The 24,499-nt window shown below is 42.1% G+C and overlaps 1 protein-coding gene across 2 annotated transcripts in view; it reads right to left on the bottom strand.

Moving 5' to 3' along the window:
* Positions 1–5,030: 5,030 nt before the first annotated feature.
* The window catches only part of LOC110535642 (CYFIP-related Rac1 interactor B), a 58,885-nt gene continuing 39,416 nt past the window's right edge, over positions 5,031–24,499 (bottom strand). Inside the window, exons 6-12 of one of the 2 annotated variants that reach the window (XM_021620755.2) lie at positions 19,333–19,472; positions 13,769–13,846; positions 11,504–11,620; positions 11,275–11,354; positions 6,636–6,762; positions 6,459–6,529; positions 5,031–5,815 (exon numbers count right to left, since the gene is read on the bottom strand). In XM_021620755.2, the coding sequence (XP_021476430.1) occupies positions 5,746–5,815; positions 6,459–6,529; positions 6,636–6,762; positions 11,275–11,354; positions 11,504–11,620; positions 13,769–13,846; positions 19,333–19,472 (683 nt within the window). In that variant the 3' untranslated portion in view covers positions 5,031–5,745. The remainder of the gene's footprint in view (positions 5,816–6,458; positions 6,530–6,635; positions 6,763–11,274; positions 11,355–11,503; positions 11,621–13,768; positions 13,847–19,332; positions 19,473–24,499) is intronic. The other variant, XM_036935372.1, reaches the window with a different exon arrangement.

Consider the following 24,499-nt stretch of genomic DNA (forward strand, 5'->3'; position numbering starts at 1 on the left):
GAGGTGCTTTGATACAGTTGCATGGCCAGCCAAAGGCTACACATTCCATTTTCACTACACATCCTAGACTTTCTCTCTCTCCTTTTGATTATCTCCTTCCCTCAAGGACATCCAAAAAATGCAAGACCTCACCCAACACCAACCTGCTCACCCTCTCGCTCCCTTCTTTATTCCTTTCCTTGTCCTTCCTCCTCCTCTTCCCATCTCTGCCATTGCAGTGATACTGCAGAGCTGAGGGACACACCCATCAACATTCTCTCTCTCTCTCTCTCTCTCTCTCTCTCTCTCTCTCTCTCTCTCTCTCTCTCTCTCTCTCTCTCTCTCTCTCTCTCTCTCTCTCTCTCTCTCTCTCTCTCTCTCTCTCTCTCTCTCTCTCTCTCTCTCTCTCTCTCTCTCTCTCTCTCTCTCTCAATGTTTCTCTAACATACTGCAGAGCTGAGGGACACACCCATCAACATGCTCTCCTCCTCTCCTCCTCTCTCTCTCTCTCTCTCTGTCTATCCCTCTCTCTCTGACCCTGAATGTTTCTCTAACATACTGCAGATAATACCGCAGTGCCCACCCAAGGACGAGCCCCCTCTCTCACTCTCTCTTTCTCTCTCCGGCATTGTCATATAAAAGAGAACCCAGTTTGGAAGAATTTCAGTGTTTCTCCTGTTAGGGTCTTCACATTGTTTTTGCGAGAATGTGAGGAAAAAAAAGTGAATGTACAGGGAGGATCCCGAAAGAAGTGAGCAATGTCACTGGAATGCCCTCTACAAGGAGAGGGAGGTATACTGATCATTCTCTCAATATTTTTAGAATGACCCATCAGGAGGAGAGGATTATTAAACAGGAAAGCCAATGAGTCAAACCTGGTGACACATTCTGTGAATGGGCGGACATGGAATTTATTTGATATCCTGTTCATATTTTCAAGGAGAGAAGTAGAGAGCTTGGGAATACAAGGTTCCATCTGCAAAAAGACGATTCTGAGATAATTGGCTTCAAAGTTCCAAACCCGCATTGGTTTGAATGGTGTCAGCAATTTTTTTAATCTTGTATTCTTATGAAGATAACAACATAAATTGTGGGTATATATAGAGTACTATATAGGCCGAGAACATTGAACAGAACAAGGCAACTAACTGTATGTCAATAACTCAATTTTGACAAGAATGCAGTGCCATGAAAGGGAAATCCAATTTTAAAGTTCAAGAATCAAGCATGATATGAAACCGTTTGTTTATGGCCTCAAATCTCTACTCTCTCTCTCTGACCCTAAATGTTTCTCTAACCTACTGCAGACAATACCGCAGTGCCCACCCAAGGACGAGCCCCCTCTCTCACTTATTCTCCCTCTCTCTCTGGCCAATGTCATATTAAAGTAAAATATAGTTTGGAAGAATTTCAGAGCGTTTATACTGTTAGGGTCGTCACATTGTTTATGAGAGAATGAGAGGAAAAAAGTGAATTTAGAGGGAGGATCCCAAAAGAAGAGAGCAGTATCACTGAAGTGCCCTCTACAAGGAGAGGGAAGTATACCACAGATGTTCCATTATATTAACCAGATACTCCATTGGCCACTGAAAAGAAATGTCTTAAAAAATGGAAGGCAGTCAGGAGGAGGCAAGATCAGGTGGGACCATTCTAGCCAATGTGAGAGCAGATACACGTGTGAATAACCTCAATGGTTATCCAGATCCTTGGGACATCCATACCCTCCATTGAAGTTGAAATGTAATGGTTAAGGCACTGTAATGGTTAAGGCACTGTAATGGATTAAGGCACTGTAATGGTTAAGGCACTATAATGGTTAAGGCACTGTAATGGTTAAGGCACTGTAATGGTTAAGGCACTGTAATGGTTAAGGCACTGCAATGGTTAAGGCACTGTAATGGTTAAGGCACTGTAATGGTTAAGGCACTGTAATGGTTAAGGCACTGTAATGGTTAAGGCACTGTAATGGTTAAGGCACTGTAATGGTTAAGGCACTGTAATGGTTAAGGCACTGCAATGGTTAAGGCACTGTAATGGTTAAGGCACTGTAATGGTTAAGGCACTGTAATGGTTAAGGCACTGTAATGGTTAAGGCACTGTAATGGTTAAGGCACTGTAATGGTTAAGGCACTGTATTGGTTAAGGCACTGTAATGGTTAAGGTACCGGTTAAGGTTAGGGTTTAGAGTATGGAAGTCCCAAGAACAGCACTAATAGGCACAACTTCTGAATAAAGTTGCCGGGTTGTCACGTGTCCTAATTATATCAGTATACTAGTAATAACCTAAGCATTACACAACTTCAATAAAAATAAATAAACCTCACGTAGCAAATAAGCCATTCCATTTCTTGTTGACAAATTTCGACACTCATTGACCTCCATACAAAAACTTCTCTCTTGGTGACGCAATGTTTTTTATTTTAAATACGCCACCTGTTGCAGAGTTATCCCTCTCGCTTGGCCAGAAAATCAAAATGGTCTTTTTGATCTTAATTTATGGTTAGGTTTAGGCATAAGGTTAGCAGTGGAGTTAAGGTTAGGTTTAAAATCAGATTTTAATTAGAGGAATTGTTGAAATGGGCGTAATTTAGCCATAATAGCGACTTTGTGACTGTGTTAACTAGTGACTACTTGATCATTCTCCCCATGTTTTTAGAAAGACCCATATGAGGAAAGGATTATAAAACGGGAAAGCCAATGAGTCAAACATGGTGACACATTCTGTGAATGAATGGGCGGACATGGAATTTGTTTGATATCCTGTTAAGATTTTCAAGGAGAGAAGTAGAGAACCTGGGACTATAAGGTTCTATCTGCAAACACATGATTCTGAGATAATTGGCTTGAAAGTTGAATGGTGTCAGCAATTTGATCTTGTATTCTTTTGAACTTAACACAAACTTGGGATATGTAGAGTACATATAGGTAGAGAACATTGAACAGAACAAGGTTATGTCAATAATTCAAATTTGGTCAAAGAACAAAAAGAGCACACAAAATTAGAACTGTCAACGTTGAACTAAGTGCCATGAAAGGGAAGTCAAATTCAAACATTCAAGAATCCGACATGATATTAAACCATTTGTTCTGGCCTCAAATCACTACTTCTTTGACGTTTTCTCATCCGTGTCCTTCAAAAAATACATGAAGTAATCAAAATGATGGCAAAAAATATAAAATGGCTCCTTTATCTTGGAGCCAGATTCAATAAAACCTGCATTAGCAGTGTTTATGAAGCATCTTTCTTTAGACAACTACACCTTGCGCCAACACATATTTTTCAGAACTGGAAGCGTCGACCTGCTGTGAGTAAAATAATGTCACACTATGTCTTATTTATCAAGCGTCTCAAAGTATGAGTGTTGATCCAGGTTCAGGTCCCCCCTATCCATGTAATCATATTCATTGTGATCCACAAGGCATCCTAAATCAGCACTCCTACTCTTAGGCCCCTGGTCTAAATCAGTTACCAAGAATAGCAACGACCAAACATTGCAGATCCCGAGGACCAGAGTTGCCCAACCATGCCTTATACTGAAGAAATGGTGACCTCTTCTGGCCCTGCCTTCCCATGTGTTGTGTGTGGATAGACTAACTGGTGGGGGCTAATATAGCTTTGACTGACTCATCTGTTGTTTCCCTAGCAGTTTATTGCCGTTCCATTAAACTGGAACCTCCATAAACAAATTAATGTTATTCTTTTCAGCAAGTCTTTTTGGTGAGTCAAACGTCCCGTAATGTACACTACATGACCAAAAGTATGTGGACACCAGCTCATCGAACATCTCATTCCAAAATCATGGGCATTAAAATGGAGTTGGTCCCCAATTTGCTGCTATAACAGCCTTGACTCTTTTGGGAAGGCTTTCCACTAGATGTTGGAACAATGCTGCGCGGACTAGCTTCCAATCAGCCACAAGAGCATTAGTGAGGTCGGGCACTGATATTGGGCAATTAAACCTGACTCGCAGTCGGCATTCCAATTCATCCCAAAGGTGTTCGATGGGGTTCAGGTCAGGGCTCTGTGTAGGCCAGTCAAGTTCTTCCACACCGGTCTCGACAAACCATTTCTGTATTGACCTCGCTTTGTGCATGGGGGGGGGGGGGGGATTGTCATGCTGAAACAGGAAAGGGCCTTCCCCAAACTATTTCCACAAAGTTAGAAGCACAGAATCATCTAGAATGTCATTGTATGCTGTGGCATTAAGAGTTCCTTTCACTGGAACTAAGGGGCCTAGCCCATACCATAGAAAACAGCCCCAGACCATTATTCCTCATCCGAAAAACTTTACTGTTGGCACCATGCATTGGGGCAGGTAGCGTTCGCCAAACCCAGATTTGTCCGTCGTACCGCCAGATGGTGAAGCGTGATTCATCACCCCAAAGAACGCGTTTCCACTGCTAAAGAGTCCATTGGCGGCGAGCTTTACACCACTCCAGTCGACACTTGACATTGCGCATGGTGATCTTAGGCTTGTGTGCGGCTGTTTGGCCATGGAAACTCATTTTATGAAGTTCCTGACAAACAATTATTGTGCTGATGTTGCTTCCAGAGGCAGTTTGAAACCCGGTAGTGAGTGTTGCAACCAAGGACAGACGATTTGCACTATGTGCTTCAGCACTTGGCGGTCCCGTTCTGTGAGATGTGTGGCCTACCACTTTGTGGCTGTGCCGTTGTTGCTCCTAGACTTTTCCATTTCACAATAACAGCACTTACAGTTGACTGGGGAAGCTCTAGCAGGGCATACATTTGACGATCTGACTTGATAAAAAGGTGGCATCCTATGACGGTGCCATGTTTATAGTCACTGAGCTCTTCAGTAAGGCCATTCTACTGAATGTTGGTCTATGGAGTTTGCATTGCTGTGTGCTCAAATTTACACACCGGTCAGTAACGGGTGTGGCTGAAATAGCCGAATCCATTCATTTGAAGGGGTGTCCACATACCTTTGTATATATAGTGTATTTCGTTGTCTAGAAAATGTTTTTCTTGCTTTAGCTAAATTTGACTACATGGTGTTTTCTAGAAAAGATGCAGGGTAAGCACAGAGTCATTTGTAGAAAACAAGAGTTCTCCGTTTATTTTTTCCAGCGGCAACATACTGTCAACAACAGTACAGACTCACAACTTTAAATTGATTTGCACACGTCGCAGTTTGAAATGTCCAAATTAAAAATACAACACAACTATGAAAAATGGCATACACTCAAATCACACTCAAAACCTATAAAAAATATAAAACATTAACAGTACTATGTTTTTAATCATCTTAATTCAGACAAGTACCATTCAGAGAACAAAACATTGAACACAACTGAGCAGACAAATAAAACTTGAACCATACTTTTTTAAATAGAAGAAATACGTCATTTCGTCATGCAGAAGATGTAACATTAAATAATAAATCAAACAAAAAGAATATATATTTCTCTATATAGCTCTCTTTTTAAAATGTTCAAGTCAAAGCACTTCCATCTCTTACACAGGGAAAAACTCAAATCATTAAAAAAAATAACAGAACCCACAATGCTTTCATAGCTGCCATCTTGTTTTATGGCCTTCATCGAAAACATTTAAATCTCAGCAACATATTTTTGGCACATAAAATACGTGCATAATGGCAGTAGCATTTTGCATTACAAAAAGTGCAGCTCTTTCTCCATTTAAAATAAAACAAAACATTCTGTGCACCAACGTAGTTGGGAGAGGGCATCGATGTCTCCCGAAACCGGCATGAGGCAAGCGGTTGTACCAGGGTTTCAGTCCTACTGCTGCTGCAGCATGCTCTTGATTGTCTTGTTGGTCGATTCGTCATTCAAATGCTTGGTTGTGTACCTGCGAGAGACAGATGAATAGACAGACCAGACAGAGCGATCAGTGCCAGGATCTGTGAATGTAACACGACTGCTCTTGCAGAGAGTGTGAGAAAGCCTTGATGACAGTATCACAGCTCTGACTTTGATTTCCAGTCTGGCGTTCTCCCCTTAGAGACAGATGTGCAATCCCAGAAAGACAGAAAGAAAGAGAAAAGAGGGCTGGAGGCTTTGACCCAGGAGTGACCTCACGTGACTGGAAGAGAGTGACTGAGCGTGCCCGAAGGACCTGATGATGTGATGTGCAGATGTGGTTAACACGAAAATGGCGGCGTCAGCTGCGAACAGCTGCGAGAGCGTGAGCCACTTAGATTTAAGAAGAGGGCAGGGCACCGGGGCTCAAAGAAATGTAATTCTCTCTGATCTTCAATAATCTAAAACTGTGGGATTCCACATTTAACACAAACAACATATTATTTTAATACCTCTTAACGTGTTGAAAAAAAAACTGAATAATGAAGGAAAAGTGGCCAAATATGGCTGTATATAGTAAGTATGCTACTGTCTGTTAAAGTGTGAGAAGAAAAAGGTTGCAACAGTATTCTGTAAAACATATTCTCTGTTAAAGAAAAGCATTGTTCAGCTATAGACAAGGTGGGCCTTACCTGAGAGCGTTTAAAAGGCCTTCTACGCTGTTGGGCGGTTGATCTCGGAGGACCTTGATGCACCCTTTCATCTGTGAAGCAGAAAACACCATGTTGAGATGAATCAGTGTTGTGCTTGTGTGTGGCCAATCCTCTGGGACTGGGAGCCTTGCGGACATAGCTCCACCCTGCACTCACATCAATCTTGGAAGACTTGGAGAAGGCTCCGACAGGATGCACATAGTCATAGAGGATGATGACGCCAACCATGACGCGCAGGCAGAAAGAAACCGTCTCCTCACTGGTGAAGCGGCTACGGTATTCGCTGGAAACACAGAAAGGCAATGAGATTGCTGATCAGGGATAATGTTTTCCCTGTCCATATAATAGGAAGTCCAATCAAAAACGCATCTTTTGACCAATGGGTCAAATAATATGCTAATGGTCCAAACCTCATGTCTCTATCATAATCCGTTCAAAGTTATGAGTTTTTACCCTTGTAGGATGTCCAAAATTAGGGTGACTAAATCAATGGAGGCCAGAAAAAGAAAAAATTAAGGTTAACTGAGGACATAAAACAATATAAAGGTAAGATAGATATTGATTTTGAGACATGACATGTAGTATTTTCATATTTTAGTGTACACTTTCATATTAATGCAAAATTCCTGTTGTTGTTTTGAAGATTTCTCACAAAAACAAGCGTATCTCATTTTGCTATTTACAACCCACAAAAACAACTTTGCAGATGACCACCACAACATGAAAAATCCTAAAGGTTGCTGCTCAGAGCTCTGTGATTATTATCGGATGTATTAGGTTATGAAATCCAACTTTTTTTTTTAGATATAATGTTAATGATATGTTAGAGAAAGACAACACTGAACAATTCAGAACATGAACAATCATATTTGTCTAAGTAACATTTATTTTCTAACATAAAGATGTGAAATTTCATCACCAAAGTACATTTTTCACCCGCTCTGTGCAGAGTGGATGGACACCCTACACCAGGGTTCCCCAACTGGCGGGAAATTGTATTTGTCCCCTCAAGTTTTTTGTGGGACATACAATATTGTAAAAACATTAGCAAATCAGCTCGAATCAGGTGTTGGAACCGGTTCAGGGAACAGAACCGAAAAACGAAAAGTACAACATTTAACATTCTGTTAAAATGGAACATATTTCAAGTTAAACTGTAGTTTGTTTGTATCCTGTTTAGTGAATAATTACGGTGAGTATTAATGGAGTTTGGGCCAAAAGATAGTGGATTTTTATTTGTACTTCATGTAATGTAACAAAATGGTCTAAATTGGTGAAGTGAAATGAAAAAAATTACTTATTTCAAAAAATAAAAAACGGAAAAGTGGTGCGTGCAGATGTGGTCACCTCCTTTGCTATGAAGCCCCGAAATAAGATCTGGTGCAACCAATTACCTTCAGAAGTCACATAATTAGTTAAATAAAGTCCAACTGTGTGCAATCTAAGTGTCACATGATCTGAGTATATATTCACCTGTCATGAAAGGCCCCAGAGTCTGCAACACCACTAAGCAAGGGGCACCAACAAGCAAGCGGCACCATGAAGACCAAGGAGCTCTCCAAACAGGTCAAGGACAAAGTTGTGGAGAAGTACAGATCAGGGTTGGGTTATAAAAAAATATCAGAAACTTTGAACATCCCACGGAACACCAGTAAATCCATTATAAAAAAAATGGAAAGAATATGGCACCACAACAAACCTGCCAAGAGAGGGCCGCCCACCAAAACTCACAGACCAGGCAAGGAGGGCATTAATCAGAGAAAACAAAGAGACCAAAGATAACCCTGAAGAGCTGCAAAGCTTCACAGCGGAGATTGGAGTACCTGTCCATAGGACCACTTTAAGCCGTACACTCCACAGAGCTGGGCTTTACAGAAGAGTGGCCAGAAAAAAATAAGCAAACATGTTTGGTGTTCGCCAAAAGGCATGTGGGAGACTCCCCAAACATATGGAAGAAGGTACTCTGGTCAGATGAGACTAAAATTTTGCTTTTTGGCCATCAAGGAAAACGCTATGTCTGGCGCAAACCCAACACCTCTCATCACCCCGAGAACACCATCCCTGTGGGGATGTTTTTCATTAGCAGGGCCTTGGAAACTGGTCAGAATTGAAGGATTGATGGATTCTTGAGGGAAATATGTTTCAGTCTTCCAGAGATTTGAGACTGGGACAGCGGTTCACCTTCCAGCAGGACAATGACCCTAAGCATACTGCTAAAGCAACACTCAAGTACACCAGAAGAAACCCATCCAACTTGAAGGAGCTGGAGCAGTTTTGCCTTGAAGAATGGGCAAAAATCCCAGTGGCTAGATGTGCCAAGCTTATAGAGACATGCCCCAAGAGACTTGCAGCTGTAATCAATGCAAAAAGTGTCTCTACAAAGTGTTGACCTTAGGGGGTGAATAGTTATGCACGTTCAAGTTCTGTTTTTTTGTCTTATTTCTTGTTTGTTTCACAAAATATTTTGCATCTTCAAAGTGGTAGGCATGCTGTGTAAATCAAATAATTTAAAACTCTATTTTAATTCCAGGTTGTAAGGCAACAAAATAGGAAAAATGCCAAGGGAGTGAATACTTTCGCAAGCCACTATGATAATTTGGAAAGGTTGACCTAGTCAGATAAGAGGACATTTCCTAGGATCAAAGAGCAGAGTCAGGCCCAGAATGAAGATTCTCTCTTGAGCTTTTGGGTCTCAATTCCTTATTTTAAAGAGGTTGCAATAGCAATTTTCTTTTTGACAATGGGAACCGGTTAATAATGTTATTTAATGTTACGGGATAATTTTTTTCTTTCCCCTAAGAGGGGCTTTGATAGGCTCTTTGTTGTGTTTTTTGGTGGAACTGAAAAAAATGTCCGGAACATAAAATAACGTTATTAAAAGGTTCCCATGCTTTGAAAAGAATGGTTCTGTTACTGAACAGTATGGATCACTTTCCTTACCTGTTCTGATTCTGTTCCTAAAAATGTTTTGTTCTTTTACGTTTGTTCCCTAAACCGGTTCCAACCCCTGGCTCCACTTTATTTTCAGCAAACTTAACATGTGTAAATATTTGTATGAACATAAGATTCAACAACTGAGACATAAACTGAACAAGTTCCATAGACATGTGACTAACAGAAATGGAATAACGTGTCCCTGAACAAAGGGGGGGTCAAAATCAAAAGTAACAGGCAGTATCTGGAATGGCCACAAGCTGCATTAAGTAATGCAGTGCATCTCCTCCTCATGGACTGCACCAGATTTGCCAGTTCTTGCTGTGAGATGTTACCCCATTCTTCCACCAAGGCACCTGCAAGTTCCTGAACATTTCTGGGGGGAATGGCACTAGCCCTCACCCTCCGACCCAACAGGACCCAGACGTGCTTAATGGGATTGAGATCCAGGCTCTTCGCCAGCCATGGCAGAACACTGACATTCCAGTTTTCTAGGAAATCACGCACAGAACAAGCAGTATGGCTGGTGGCATTGTCATGCTGGAGGGTCATGTCAGGATGAGCCTAGAGGAAGGGTACCACATGAGGGAGGTGGATGTCTTCCCTGTAACGCACAGCATTGAGATTGGCTGCAATGACAACAAGCTCAGTCCGATGATGCTGTGACACACCGCCCCAGACCATGACGGATCCTCCACCTCCAAATCGATCCCGCTCCAGAGTACAGGCCTCGGTGTAACGCTCATTCCTTTCGACGATAAACGCAAATCCGATCATCACCCCTGGTGAGACAAAACCACAACTCGTCAGTGAAGAGCACTTTTTGCCCGTCCTGTCTGGTCCAGCGACGGTGGGTTTGTTGCCAGTGATGTCTGGTGAAGACCTGCCTTACAACAGGCCTACAAGCCCTCAGTCCAGCCCCTCTCAGCCTATTGTGGACAGTCTGAGCACTGATGGAGGGATTGCGTTCTTGGTGTAACTCGGGCAGTTATTGCCATCCTGTACCTGTCCCGCAGGTGTGATGTTCGGATGTACCGATCCTGTGCAGGTGTTGTTACACGTGGTCTTCAACTGCGAGGATAATCAGCTGTCCATCCTGTCTCCCTGTAGCGCTGTCTTATGCGTCCCACAGTACAGACATTGCAATTTATTGCCCTGGCTACATCTGCAGTCCTCATGCCTCCTTGCAGCATGCCTAAGGTATGTTCACGCAGATGAGCAGGGACACTGGACATCTTTCTTTTGGTGTTTTTCAGAGTCAGTAGAAAGGCCTCTTTAGTGTCCTATGTTTTCATAACTATGACCTTAATTGCCTACTGTCTGTAAGCTGTTAGTGTCTTAACGACCGTTCCACAGGTGCATGTTCATTAATTGTTTATGGTTCATTGAACAAGCATGGGAAACAGTGTTTAAACCCATTACAATGAAAATCTGTGAAGTTATTTGGATTTTTACTAATTATCTTTGAAAGACAGGGTCCTGAAAAAGGGACATTTCTTTTTTTATGTGATCGTATACAAATGTGTGATCGTATACAAAAGTTTATGTGATCGTATACAAATGTAAGGAAGGTTTGAAATTATAATTTTTTTGTTAAATATTATATTATAATTCAAATTCTATGTAATTATGTTCCGGTCTCCTGATCATCCGCTCAATAAAAACAATTTTAAAAAACGGCCTGTGGCTGAGTCTAGTTGATGATCCCTGCCTTATACCATTGTCCTTATGATCTTAAAGGCAAAACCGATCATAGATCAGCACTCCTCCTCTGAGAAACTAAGAATATGGGCCCAGATCCACGATTCCGCAGACATTGACATTGTCTTGATTTAGTGAGGAAGTGGATGGGATCACTTACGGCGTTTCCAACATGACTTTGCACACACTCGCCATCGTGCTTAAGCAGTCTGTCGTGTTCTCGATGGGCAAGTTCTTATTCTAGGCCAACAGAAAGAGAGACGGGATGTTTTTTTTCTACAGTAAACCACATTGTTGCATTGGTCACTTCAATTATTGATGGGCAATGTGTCAGATATTACGGTTGTTAAGTAAGGAAGCTGTTGAAACCACTTTCGATGGGATCTTACCTCCGAGACAAACTTTGTCGTGCCGTCGCTTAACGTCTTCAACATGGGCGTGGCATCGGCGTAGAACAGAGATATCCGATTGGCCAGCTCGTTGTTGACTTCTTTCTCCCCCTCTGTCTGAAAAACCAAGGAACAGTTCATCAATGTTGTCACTTTACAAACATTGAATATTATGGAGAAAGTAGACGCTGGTAGAGAAATACTGTATATTCAGTAACGGTAAGGAGAAGATTTTTCTGCCTTAAAGACAGAACCTTTATTCTCTAATGCAGAATAATATGAATAATCCTCTGGGACGTCAAGACGTGTCACATAAAAAAAGTATCACATTTGAATAAGAACTAATATCTGTTCTGGTGGAAAATACAAGTGTTGTGTCTTTGTATAAAATGTCTGAGCGATTCCAGTAGACAGTGCCTGAACGCTGAGAATTAAGTAATGCTCCTCTGTACTGCTGGGCTGGAGAAAGTTTTCAGTGCCTGTCTATGGATAGACAGCGTCCCAAATGGCTCTCCATTCCCTACATAATGCACTTCTTTTGACCAGATCCCCATGGGCCCTGATCAAAAGTAGTGCACTTTATAGGGAATGAAGTTGTGTCATTTGAGACGTAGTGATGGGCTCTAGCAGTGACAGGTCTGGGAACACTTGTTAATGGCAAAGTCACATAGGGGGAATAAAGCTACAGATACATATAGTGAACAAAAATATAAACGCATGTTGCGTTTAAATGATTTTACGAAGTTACAGTTCATATAAGGAAATCAGTCAATAGAAATAAATTCATTAGGCCTTAATCTATGGATTTCACATGAATGGGCAGGGACGCAGCCAATCAGGAGTTTTCCCCCACGAAAGTGCTTTTTTACAGACAGAAATACTCCTTGTCCGGATGTGGTCCTGGTCTGGCATGGTTACACTTGGTCTGGTTGGACGTACTGCCAAATTCTCCAAAACGACATTGGAGGCGGATTATGGTAGAGAATTTAACATTAAATTCTCTGGCAACAGCTCTGGTGGACATTCCGCAGTCAGCATGACAATTGCACACTCCCTCAACTTGAGACATCTGTCATTGTGTTGTGTGACAAAACTTCACATTTTAGAGTGACCTTTTACAGTCCCCAGCACAGGTGCACCTGTGTAATGATCATGCTGTTTAATCTGCTTCTTGATATGCCACACCTGTCAGTTGGATGGATTATTTTAGCAAAAGAGAAATGCTCACTAACAGGGATGTAAACAAATGTGTGCACAACATTTTGAGAGAAATAAGCTTTTGGATGGAACATTTGAGATATATTATTTCAGCTCATGAAACATGGGACCAACATTTTACATGTTGAGTTTATATTTTTGTCCAGTATAGATAAAAAAAAAACCCAGGTGCGCGTCTCGAGAACACGGGGTAGATTGCGTTTACTTTATTCACTAAAGAACTACTGAAAAAATTCGGACCTTTCTCAGATGTCCTTGGTCCTATTGAAAATGGTATACTTGCTGTCATTTTGAAGTAGGGCTGTGAGGAGATAGGAGGCTGAATTGTCCTTTAGACACCTGCCATGCTATCGCAAGAAGACATCTCATCTGAATAATACAGCATTTCTAAAATATTCAAATATCAGGAGACAAAATACTGACCCCTGAGGTACATGGAGTTTAGAGATGATACAATTAACTTGTACTGCCTTTAAATGTATTTATGATAGACTTAGTGCAAGATCTACTCATGAAATAGTTATCATATAGCCCATAATGACCCCTTATAGCCTGTAATGTTAATGCAGGATGAACACTTGGCCCCCTGCTGAGCTTAATGAAGCAGGAAGAGGACTGGGGCACAGGGTCTGTCTGGGTGGTTTCCCTTAACACCAGTGTATCCCAGAGGGTCTGTGGTGCAGACCCCAAACTGTTCTCAGATCACGTTCAAACTGTTCCACTGAGGCCTGTGAGTCCCAGAGGGACTGAGGACATGCTACTGATCTCAGATCATGTATATGGTGCATGTCGCTCCGCTCCGCCACCTGTGCTCCAGTGAGCGCCTCAAACTCCCTTTGAGTCCCCAGTGGCTCAAGTAAACTATTTTCAGACACGTTGCATACGCACAAAGGCTGACATATTGTGCGTTTGTTGACGGACAATCAGCTTCGTTGTCCAAAAATCGCTGACTTAATCTGTCATTTTCGGACACCAAATATCTGTGGCCACAGCCTCAGGGGTAAAGGACCATCAGCCCCTCAGATTAGAGTTCAGTAGTCAGCTCACCGGTGTATTGTTGATCCGCATGCGGCTCAAAGTTCTCCTGTAATAGCTGAAGTCATTCTGGATGGCAGGGTTAGTCATCTGCAACACACGGATTAACATGTACATTACAAACAGAAAACTCTCAGGACTTTCTGTGTGTGTGTGTGTTTCTGAAGTTAGAACAACACACAGCATGCGACAGCAGATGTCCAGCTCTCTGAAATAGTCCATCATGACAGGATGTTTAAGCAAATGTATCTGCAAAGGCAGATACATTGCTAGGGATGGATATGGAATGAAAAGGACATCGATAGGATTGAATCTTCTATTTATTTATATCCCTTCATATTTCCTCACCTGTCCTTTATAATAGGACACATTTATTTTCAACTGTCAATGAATGAAATACTTGTTAGTTCCCTTTAGCAGTGCGGCAGTGGTTCAATATGTTTGGAAGTATGAAAGAAGTGTCAACAACACTAAGGATGATAAGAGGCTACTGGAGACGCTCTTCTTATACAGATAGTGGAGGTTAGCGATTACAATACAGACATGAGATGGTGCTCCTTTACTACTGGGACCACCAGACAAGGGGAGGATAGCGGTCAGAGGTCACAGGTCAGGCCATGAGGTGACACTCTGATATAGGGGGGAGGGAAGGGGTAGCTAGTGCCCCTATGTGATTAGCTATAGAACATTGGTGACATTCTGTGATTTGGCAACAGAACCTCAAATCTTACTTTGTCGAGTAGGCACACTCCATCTTAAATCTCTAGAGGCAATCGACGCAAACAAAGAAGCGCGGCTGCCCTGCTTCCTTCCACAAAGACGATCCTTAGACCTTGCCTTGAGTGGAGCTTACCTTTAATAAACCACTGGCCAATCAGTGGGCCCCATCCAGCACATACACCTCCTGCTCCTCCAATGTGCTGAGACGCCTCCCTAATTACCCCTAGCAACACGCTATTAACCCTGGCCAGCACGAGAAGCAGGGTAATCCCACCACAATAGATTGGTACCTAGTGCCAATGGCTAGTGCCATGCCAGCCCATTTCATCAGTGAGTGGCATTAAAAACACGACAGGCGGGTAGGCGGGTGGGTGTTCTAACTAGGTCAATGCCTGTCATCGGCGTATGGGGAGTGAAAAATGTATGAATGGTGCCTGGCATGACACCTTGCACCCCCTTACTTTCACGCTTTTAGTGCCCATGCAGGATATGGGGGTACCAGGCAGGAGGGCTAGTTAATTGGGGCATCGTGACGGAGTGCCTGGGGGTGTCAGGATGCTAGTTTGAGTAGAAGTGTGTGTGTGTGTGTGTGTGTGTGTGTGTATGCGTGTGTGTGTATGCGTGTGTGTGTATGCGCGTGTGTGTATGCGCGTGTGTGTGTGTGTGTATGCGCGTGTGTGTATGCGCGTGTGGGTGTGTGTATGCGCGTGTGTGTGTGTGTACATTTCACTCTGACGCCTTGCGAGCTGGATGAAAACTAATTTGATTATATCTGACGTCCATGTATTAAGGACTCCCTGACACATTTGCTAGACTATTTGGCCAGGCGATTGTAAGTGGAGGATCTGTCTGTAAGTCAAACAAATAGGCAATCTGTGGGTTTCTACTAGAGGTCGACCGATTATGATTTTTCAACGCCGATACCGATAATTGGAGTACCAAAAAAGCCGATACCGATAAAAAAAAAAAAAAAACGGCCAATTTTTAAAATGTATTTATTTGTAATTATGACAATTACAACAATACTGAATGAACACTTATTTTAACTTAATATAATACATCAATAAAATCAATTTAGCCTCAAATACAGTGCCTTGCGAAAGTATTCGGCCCCCTTGAACTTTGCGACCTTTTGCCACATTTCAGGCTTCAAACATAAAGATATAAAACTGTATTTTTTTGTGAAGAATCAACAACAAGTGGGACACAATCATGAAGTGGAACGACATTTATTGGATATTTCAAACTTTTTTAACAAATCAAAAACTGAAAAATTGGGCGTGCAAAATTATTCAGCCCCCTTAAGTTAATACTTTGTAGCGCCACCTTTTGCTGCGATTACAGCTGTAAGTCGCTTGGGGTATGTCTCTATCAGTTTTGCACATCGAAAGACTGAAATTTTTCCCATTCCTCCTTGCAAAACAGCTTGAGCTCAGTGAGGTTGGATGGAGAGCATTTGTGAACAGCAGTTTTCAGTTCTTTCCACAGATTCTCGATTGGATTCAGGTCTGGACTTTGACTTGGCCATTCTAACACCTGGATATGTTTATTTTTGAACCATTTCCATTGTAGATTTTGCTTTATGTTTTGGATCTTTGTCTTGTTGGAAGACAAATCTCCGTCCCAGTCTCAGGTCTTTTGCAGACTCCATCAGGTTTTCTTCCAGAATGGTCCTGTATTTGGCTCCATCCATCTTCCCATCAATTTTAACCATCTTCCCTGTCCCTGCTGAAGAAAAGCAGGCCCAAACCATGATGCTGCCACCACCATGTTTGACAGTGGGGATGGTGTGTTCAGGGTGATGAGCTGTGTTGCTTTTACGCCAAACATAACGTTTTGCATTGTTGCCAAAAAGTTCAATTTTGGTTTCATCTGACCAGAGCACCTTCTTCCACATGTTTGGTGTGTCTCCCAGGTGGCTTGTGGCAAACTTTAAACAACACTTTTTATAAATATCTTTAAGAAATGGCTTTCTTCTTGCCACTCTTCCATAAAGGCCAGATTTGTGCAATATACGACTGATTGTTGTCCTATGGACAGAGTCCCCCACCTCAGCTGTAGATCTCTGCAGTTCATCCAGAGTGATCATGGGCCTCTTGGCTGCATCTCTGATCAGTCTTCTCCTTGTATGAGCTGAAAGTTTAGAGGGACGGCCAGGTCTTGGTAGATTTGCAGTGGTCTGATACTCCTTCCATTTCAATATTATCGCTTGCACAGTGCTCCTTGGGATGTTTAAAGCTTGGGAAATCTTTTTGTATCCAAATCCGGCTTCACAACAGTATCTCGGACCTGCCTGGTGTGTTCCTTGTTCTTCATGATGCTCTCTGCGCTTTTAACGGACCTCTGAGACTATCACAGTGCAGGTGCATTAATACGGAGACTTGATTACACACAGGTGGATTGTATTTATCATCATTAGTCATTTAGGTCAACATTGGATCATTCAGAGATCCTCACTGAACTTCTGGAGAGAGTTTGCTGCACTGAAAGTAAAGGGGCTGACTAATTTTGCACGCCCAATTTTTAAGTTTTTGATTTGTTAAAAAAGTTTGAAATATCCAATAAATGTCGTTCCACTTCATGATTGTGCCCCACTTGTTGTTGATTCTTCACAAAAAAATACAGTTTTATATCTTTATGTTTGAAGCCTGAAATGTGGCAAAAGGTCGCAAAGTTCAAGGGGGCCGAATACTTTCGCAAGGCACTGTAAATAATGAAACATGTTCAATTTGGTTTAAATAATGCAAAAACAAAGTGTTGGAGAAGAAAGTAAAAGTGCAATATGTGCGTTTCAGTTCCTTGCTCAGAACATGAACATGAACAGAACATGAGAACATATGAAAGCTGGTGGTTCCTTTTAACATGAGTCTTCAATATTCTCAGGTAAGACGTTTTAGGTTGTAGTTATTATAGGAATTATAGGACTATTTCCCTCTATACCATTTGTATTTCATTAACCTTTGACTATTAGATGTTCTTATAGGCACTTTAGTATTGCCAGTGTAACAGTATAGCTTCCGTCCCTCTACTCGCTACCTGGGCTCAAACCAGCAACACAACGACAACAGTCACCATCGAAGCAGCGTTACCCATGCAGAGCAAGGGGAACAACTACTAGAAGGCTCAGAGCGAGTGACGTTTGAAACGCTATTAGCGCGCTAACTAGCTTGCCATTTCACTTCGGTTACACCAGCCTCATCTCGAGAGTTGATAGGCTTGAGTTGATAGGCATAAACAGCACAATGCTTGAAGCACAACGAAGAGCTGCTGGCAAAACGCAAAGAAAGTGCTGTTTGAATGAATGTTTACGCGCCTGCTTCTCCCTACCACCGCTCAGTCAGATACTTAGATACTTGTATGCTTGAATGCTCAGTCAGATTATATGCAACGCAGGACACGCTAGATAATATCTAGTAATATCATCAACCATGTGTAGTTAACTAGTGATTATGATTGATTGATTGTTTTTATAAGATAAGTTTAATGCTAGCTAGCAACTTACCTTGGCTTACTGCATTCGTGTAACAGGCAGTCTCCATGTGGAGTGCAATGAGAGGCAGGTGGTTAGAGCGTTGGACTAGTTAACTGTAAGGTTGCAAGATTGGGTCCCCCGAGCTGACAAGGTGAAAATCTGTCGTTCTGCCCCTGAACAAGGCAGTTAACCCACCGTTCCTAGGCCATCATTGAAAGTAAGAATGTGTTCTTAACTGACTTTCCTAGTTCAATAAAGATTAAATTAAGGTGAAAAAAATACAAATCGGTGTCCAAAAATACCGATTTCTGATTGTAATGAAAACTTGAAATCGGCCCTAATTAATCGGCCATTCCGATTAATCGGTCGACCTCTAGTTTCTACCCGGGATCAACTATAAAGCATGTCTCTATGTGTTGAAGACGGGAGCCGTAGCCAAGCCATGCTTCCCAAATGGCACCCTATTCCTTTTATAGTGCACTAGTTTTGACCAGAACCCTATGGACCCTGGTCAAAAGTAGTGCACTACATAGGGCATAGGGTGCCATTTGGGATGTAAGTAAAAAAGCACCGGCCTACTACACTATCCTATTTGTCTTCCCATTCATTCCAGCAGTGTGTATACCGGTGAGTGGTATTCAAAGTCAGGTGGGGAACTGCAATGGGGTCAACCAAAATGCACCATATTTTTTATTTTTTTGTAAATATATATATATATATATATATATATATATATTATATATATAAATAAGAGTACAGATTATTGTATGGGACAATACATCAAATTTGAAAAAAATCATTAGAAAAATTTAATGTTATTGAGTAAATGTATTTATTGGTTTCTTTTCAGTTTTGATAAGAGTTGAAAATGTAATTAGTAATGAGAATGAATTTAATTTGTTCATGTATTTGTTCATGTAAAAATGTAAAAGTACCCATTTTAATGTTGTGTCATTATAGATGGGGTAGGGTGGGGCCACAATAAATTATTGCAAAAACAATTGCAGCCCCAGAAATTCTGTCGGAAAAAATTGGTCTGAAAAAGTTTAAAATACCACTGGTGTAGGCTACAGTATTATAAACCAAGTCCTCCCTGGACAGGATCCAAGTTGTATCATCTGTTCATTGGCTGAGGCTTCATGGTGTACAGCACTAACACCTAAATAACAGGGTATTAACACCTCGTTATGCCAGCGAGAGTTAGCTTGCACGTTATCAGAAGGAATATGTACACTGTGTACATAATAACACCTTAATCATGCCAACAACAGCACCACACAAAGCTATAGCTTAGGATAACAACAAGGGATGGATGAAATGAGGGAAATGTGGGGACTCTGTGCTAAATTGAGTAAATGGCGGACAGAGATGTCATGGGACGTACTTTGAGCTCGTCGAAGCGCAGTGTGAAGTGCAGGATCTCGGCGAACTGCTTGGCCAGAGCCTGCTCGCGCTCCAGGTTCTGCGTGGGGTTGTCATACGTCTCGCTGGTCAGGGCTCCCAGCAGGCTGTGCAGCGCCGCCTCTGTAACACAAATCAAATCGTATTGGTAAAGGCACAGTCAACTTAGTGGATGTGAACTTCTGACCCACTGGAATTGTGATACAGTGAATTATAAGTGAAATAATCTGTCTGTAAACAATTGTTGCAAAAATTACTTGTGTCATGCACAAAGTAGATGTCCTAACCGACTTGCAAAAACTATAGTTTGTTAACAAGAAATGTGTGGAGTGGTAGAAAATGCGTTTTCATAACTAAACATCAATATTTTGGGCCAGGAAACTCCCCAGACCTTAATCCCATTGAGAATTTATGGTTAATCCTCAAGGAGGCGGGTGGACAAACAAAAACACAAATTCTGACAAACTCCAAGCATTGATTATGCAAGAATGGGCTGCCATCAGTCAAGATGCGGCCCAGAAGTTAATTGACAGCATGCCAGGACAGATTGCAGAGGTCTTGAAAAAGAAGGGTCAACACTGCAAATATTGACTCCTTGCATCAACTTCATGTAATTGTCAATAAAAGACTTTGACACTTATGAAATGCTTGTAATTATACTTCAGTATTCCATAGTAACATGTGACAAAAATATCTAAATACACTGAAGCAGCAAACTTTGTGGAAATTAATATTTGTGTCATTCTCAAAACTTTTGGCCACGACTGTATACAGTTGAAGCCTGAAGTTTACATATACTTAGGTTGGAGTCATTAAAACTTGTTTTTCAACCACTCCACACATTCCTTGTTAACAAACTATAGTTTTGGCAAGTCGGTTAGGACATCTACTTTGTGCATGACACAAGTCATTTTTACAACAATTGTTTACAGTCAGATTATTTCACTTATATTTCACTGTATCACAATTCCAGGGGGTCAGAAGTTTACATACACTAAGTTGGCTGTGCCTTTAAACAGCTTGAACAATTCCAGAAAATTGTCATGGCTTTAGAAGCTTCTGATAGATTAATTGACATCATTTGAGTCAATTGGAGGTGTACCTGTGGTTGTATTTCAAGGACTAACTTTAAACTCAGTGCCTCTTTGCTTGACATCATGGGAAAATCTAAATAAATCAGCAAAGACCTCAGATTTTTTTTTGTAGATCTCCACAAGTCTGGTTCATCCTTGGGAGCAATTTCCAAACGCCTGAAGGTACCACTTTCATCTGTACAAACAATAGTACACAAGTATAAACACCATGGGACCACGCAGCCGTCGTACCACTCAGGAAGGAGATGCGTTCTGTTTCCTAGAGATGAACGTACATTGGTGCGAAAAGTGCAAATCAATCCCAGAACAACAGCAAAGGACCTTGTGAAGATGCTGGAGGAAACAGGTACAAAAGTATATATATCCACTGTAAAACGAGTCCTATATCGACATAACCTGAAAGGCCGCTCAGCAAGGAAGAAGCCACTGCTCCAAAACCGCCATAAAAAACCCAGACTACGGTTTGCAACTGACAATGGGGACATAGATCGTACTTTTTGGAGAAATGTCCTCTGGTCTGATGAAACAAAAATACAACTATTTGACCATAATGACCATTGTTATGTTTGGAGGAAAAAGGGGAGGCTTGCAAGCTGAAGAACACCATCCAACTGTGAAGCACGGGGGTGGCAGCATCATGTTGTGGGGGTGCTTTGCTGCAGGAGGGACTGGTGCACTTCACAAAATAGATGGCATCATGAGGAAGGAACATTATGTGGATATATTGAAGCAAATCTCAAGACATCAGTCAGGAAGTTAAAGCTTGGTCACAATGCTACCAGATACTAATTGAGTGTATGTAAACTTCTGACCAACTGGGAATGTGATGAAAGAAATAAAAACCTGAAATAAATCACTCTCTACTATTATTCTGACATTTCACATTCTTAAAATAAAAAGTGGTGATCCTAACTGACCTAAGACAGGGAATTTTAACTAGGATTAAATGTCAGGAATTGTGAAAAACTGAGTTTAAATGTAGTTGGCTAAGGTGTATGTAAACTTCTGACTTCAACTGTACATATGGACCAGCAATGTCAGAGCGGAACGGACTAGGACACAGTAGAATAGTATATACATATGAGATGAATAATGGGTAATGCTAGATAAGTAAACATTATTAAGTGACTAAGATACCGTAGAATAGTATATAATACAGTATTAAACAAATGAGATGAGTAATGCCAGATATGTCAACATTATTAAAGTGACTAGTGTTCCATTCCTTAAAGTGGCCAATGATTTCTAGTCTATGCCTATAGGCAGCAGCCTCTAATGTGCTAGTGATGGCTGTTTAAGACACGGACAAGGAGAGGGTGTTAGAGACTGTTGTGAAGGATTAGCTAAATATCGGCCTAATAAATGCAATAATCATGAAGTTCATCATGATATCAAATGTATGCCAACTAGAATTTGCTGCTTCTGTAAACCAGGGACAAGGAGAGGGTGTCAGAGATGAGGAGGGAGGGAGAAAATATACATTTGTGGATTGTTTGTGAGTTGAATTGATGAGCTCAATATCTGCTAAATAAACATAATGATTGTAAAGTACATCATGTGTGCCAAATAGACTTGCCCTGATGGTAGTAGCTGTACAAAACAAGGACATGCGATTGAGTGATGATGGTGCCCACTGCCCAGGGCCCTATGACAGTCTAGGGGTGGGGTGGGGTGGGGGTCAAGGGAAGAGCTGTCTCTAGGGGTTGGGGTGGTGGAAGGGGATGGAAAGATCACCTAATCAGATGGAGATGAGACATGAGTCTAATTATCTCATTGTAATGAGAGACGTGGGAGGTGCTCCATTCATCCAGGCTTCCTGCCATTGTTTTGACAGTAAGTAAATATGAAGACTTTACATGACTTTAATGGGGTAAACCACACAGTTCTGTAGTAACAAGCTAGGTAATGGAACATATCAAATCACTCCCCCACTAGTATCCTGGCCAGCTGTGCATTTCCCAACATTGCCTTTCTGTAAATGAGGTGAGTGAGCTAACGCAGTAGACACCCAAATGCTTTTCCATGTCTCAAGATAGCCAACAAAAGCACCAAGACGCTCACCATAAATAAACAATGGCAAAACCGTCCATGAGGGAAAATGTAGCTGCTGCAGTCAGAAAGTGAAGAAGCCTTCACAGTCTAGACTCACTAAGACAACCAGATTTAAAATAATGACATAACCCGGATGAGCCAAACACACACACAGTGTAATCTGGTTGCACAATAACACCACCTTCCACCTGGCTGTACATAATCGTGACTCTGATCCATTATACTCCATCCATTATACCATAATACACACCGCTATAAACCAGACAAAATGAGTCTCTCTTAAGATAGACACACAGGAATCCGCAGACACACAGGGATCCGCAGACACACAGGGATCCGCAGACACACAGGGATCCGCAGACACACAGGGATCCGCAGACACACAGGGATCCGCAGATACACAGGGATCCACAGGCACACAGAGATCCGCAGACAGGGGTTTTTGCAGAGGCGGACTGCGAGCTGGCAGTGCAGTCCAGTAAATTGAGCATGTTGGCTATTCTGTAATGACCCCCCATCTGCTTGGGACAGCGCATTGCTTCTGCTGCAGCGAGGAGGAGAGGTCTGGTTAAAAATGGCCTTAGTGATGCAACAGAAGTTGAGATGGGGCTGCTTTTAGGACTTGTATCTGAATCGAGGCACTCTACCATGTCTGGAGTCTGGAGGATTGGGGGGGGGGGGGGGGGGGGGGGGGGGGGGGGGGGCGCGTCTGATCCCTTCAGGTCACGGCAGAGCAGGCGAGCGGAATGTGGGCACGTAGACTAGGCAGGCGCTGCTCAGCTCTGTTCACATTGGGAGAGGAGGGGATGGGTGGGAGGGTCCGAGGGTTGGCAGGTATTCACTCCAACCCTGCCGTCAAAGGACTCCTGTCCTGAACACTTCTATTGGTGGAAGCTTAACATTTATTGAGTAATTAAGCTACATCGTGCACTATTTAAAGTGCTTAAACCTGAATGATGAGTGACACAGTTACAATATTGTGGAAGGTAGTTTCTAATGTTCGGGAACATACATTTCTGGGGGGGGGTAATAACACAGAGAGGTCTGATAAAGCCATCTCTCAGCCAGCAGCCATCCTCTCTGTCTGTCTGCAGCCGAGCCGGCCTGCGGAAAAGGTCGGCGAGCATCTCTTATGTCAGGCAGGAGGCAAAGGTGGCCCCCGGAGTCAGAGCAGTGGGGTGGACGGACGGATGTGTGGGGAGACGACCTACTTCATTTATTAACACACACAGACACACACAACATGGCCTTAGTGGGCTGTTGCCCACTGTGTTCATTAACTGACTGCAGTCACAGCCAGTCGCCACTGTGATTAAGGGGTTAAGGTCGGCGAAGCAGCAATGGACAGACTGCTGATCACCGGTAAGCAGGCAGCACTAGGCTAGGCTAGCATTCTCTCTCTCTCTCTCTCTCTCTCTCTCTCTAATCAAATCAAATCAAATTGTATGAGTCACATGCGCCGAATATGCGCCCTGGGTAGACCTTACAGTGAAATGCTTACTTACGAGACCCTAACCAACAATGCTGTTAAAATTTTTGGGGGATAAGAATAAGAGATATACAGTGCCTTGCGAAAGTATTCGGCCCCCTTGAACTTTGCGACCTTTTGCCACATTTCAGGCTTCAAACATAAAGATATAAAACTGTATTTTTTTGTGAAGAATCAACAACAAGTGGGACACAATCATGAAGTGGAACGACATTTATTGGATATTTCAAACTTTTTTAACAAATCAAAAACTGAAAAATTGGGCGTGCAAAATTATTCAGCCCCCTTAAGTTAATACTTTGTAGCGCCACCTTTTGCTGCGATTACAGCTGTAAGTCGCTTGGGGTATGTCTCTATCAGTTTTGCACATTGAGAGACTGAAATTGTTTCCTATTCCTCCTTGCAAAACAGCTCGAGCTCAGTGAGGTTGGATGGAGAGCATTTGTGAACAGCAGTTTTCAGTTCTTTCCACAGATTCTCGATTGGATTCAGGTCTGGACTTTGACTTGGCCATT

This window comes from Oncorhynchus mykiss, chromosome 11, assembly GCF_013265735.2.
Source record: "Oncorhynchus mykiss isolate Arlee chromosome 11, USDA_OmykA_1.1, whole genome shotgun sequence".
Taxonomy (NCBI): Eukaryota; Metazoa; Chordata; class Actinopteri; order Salmoniformes; family Salmonidae; genus Oncorhynchus; species Oncorhynchus mykiss.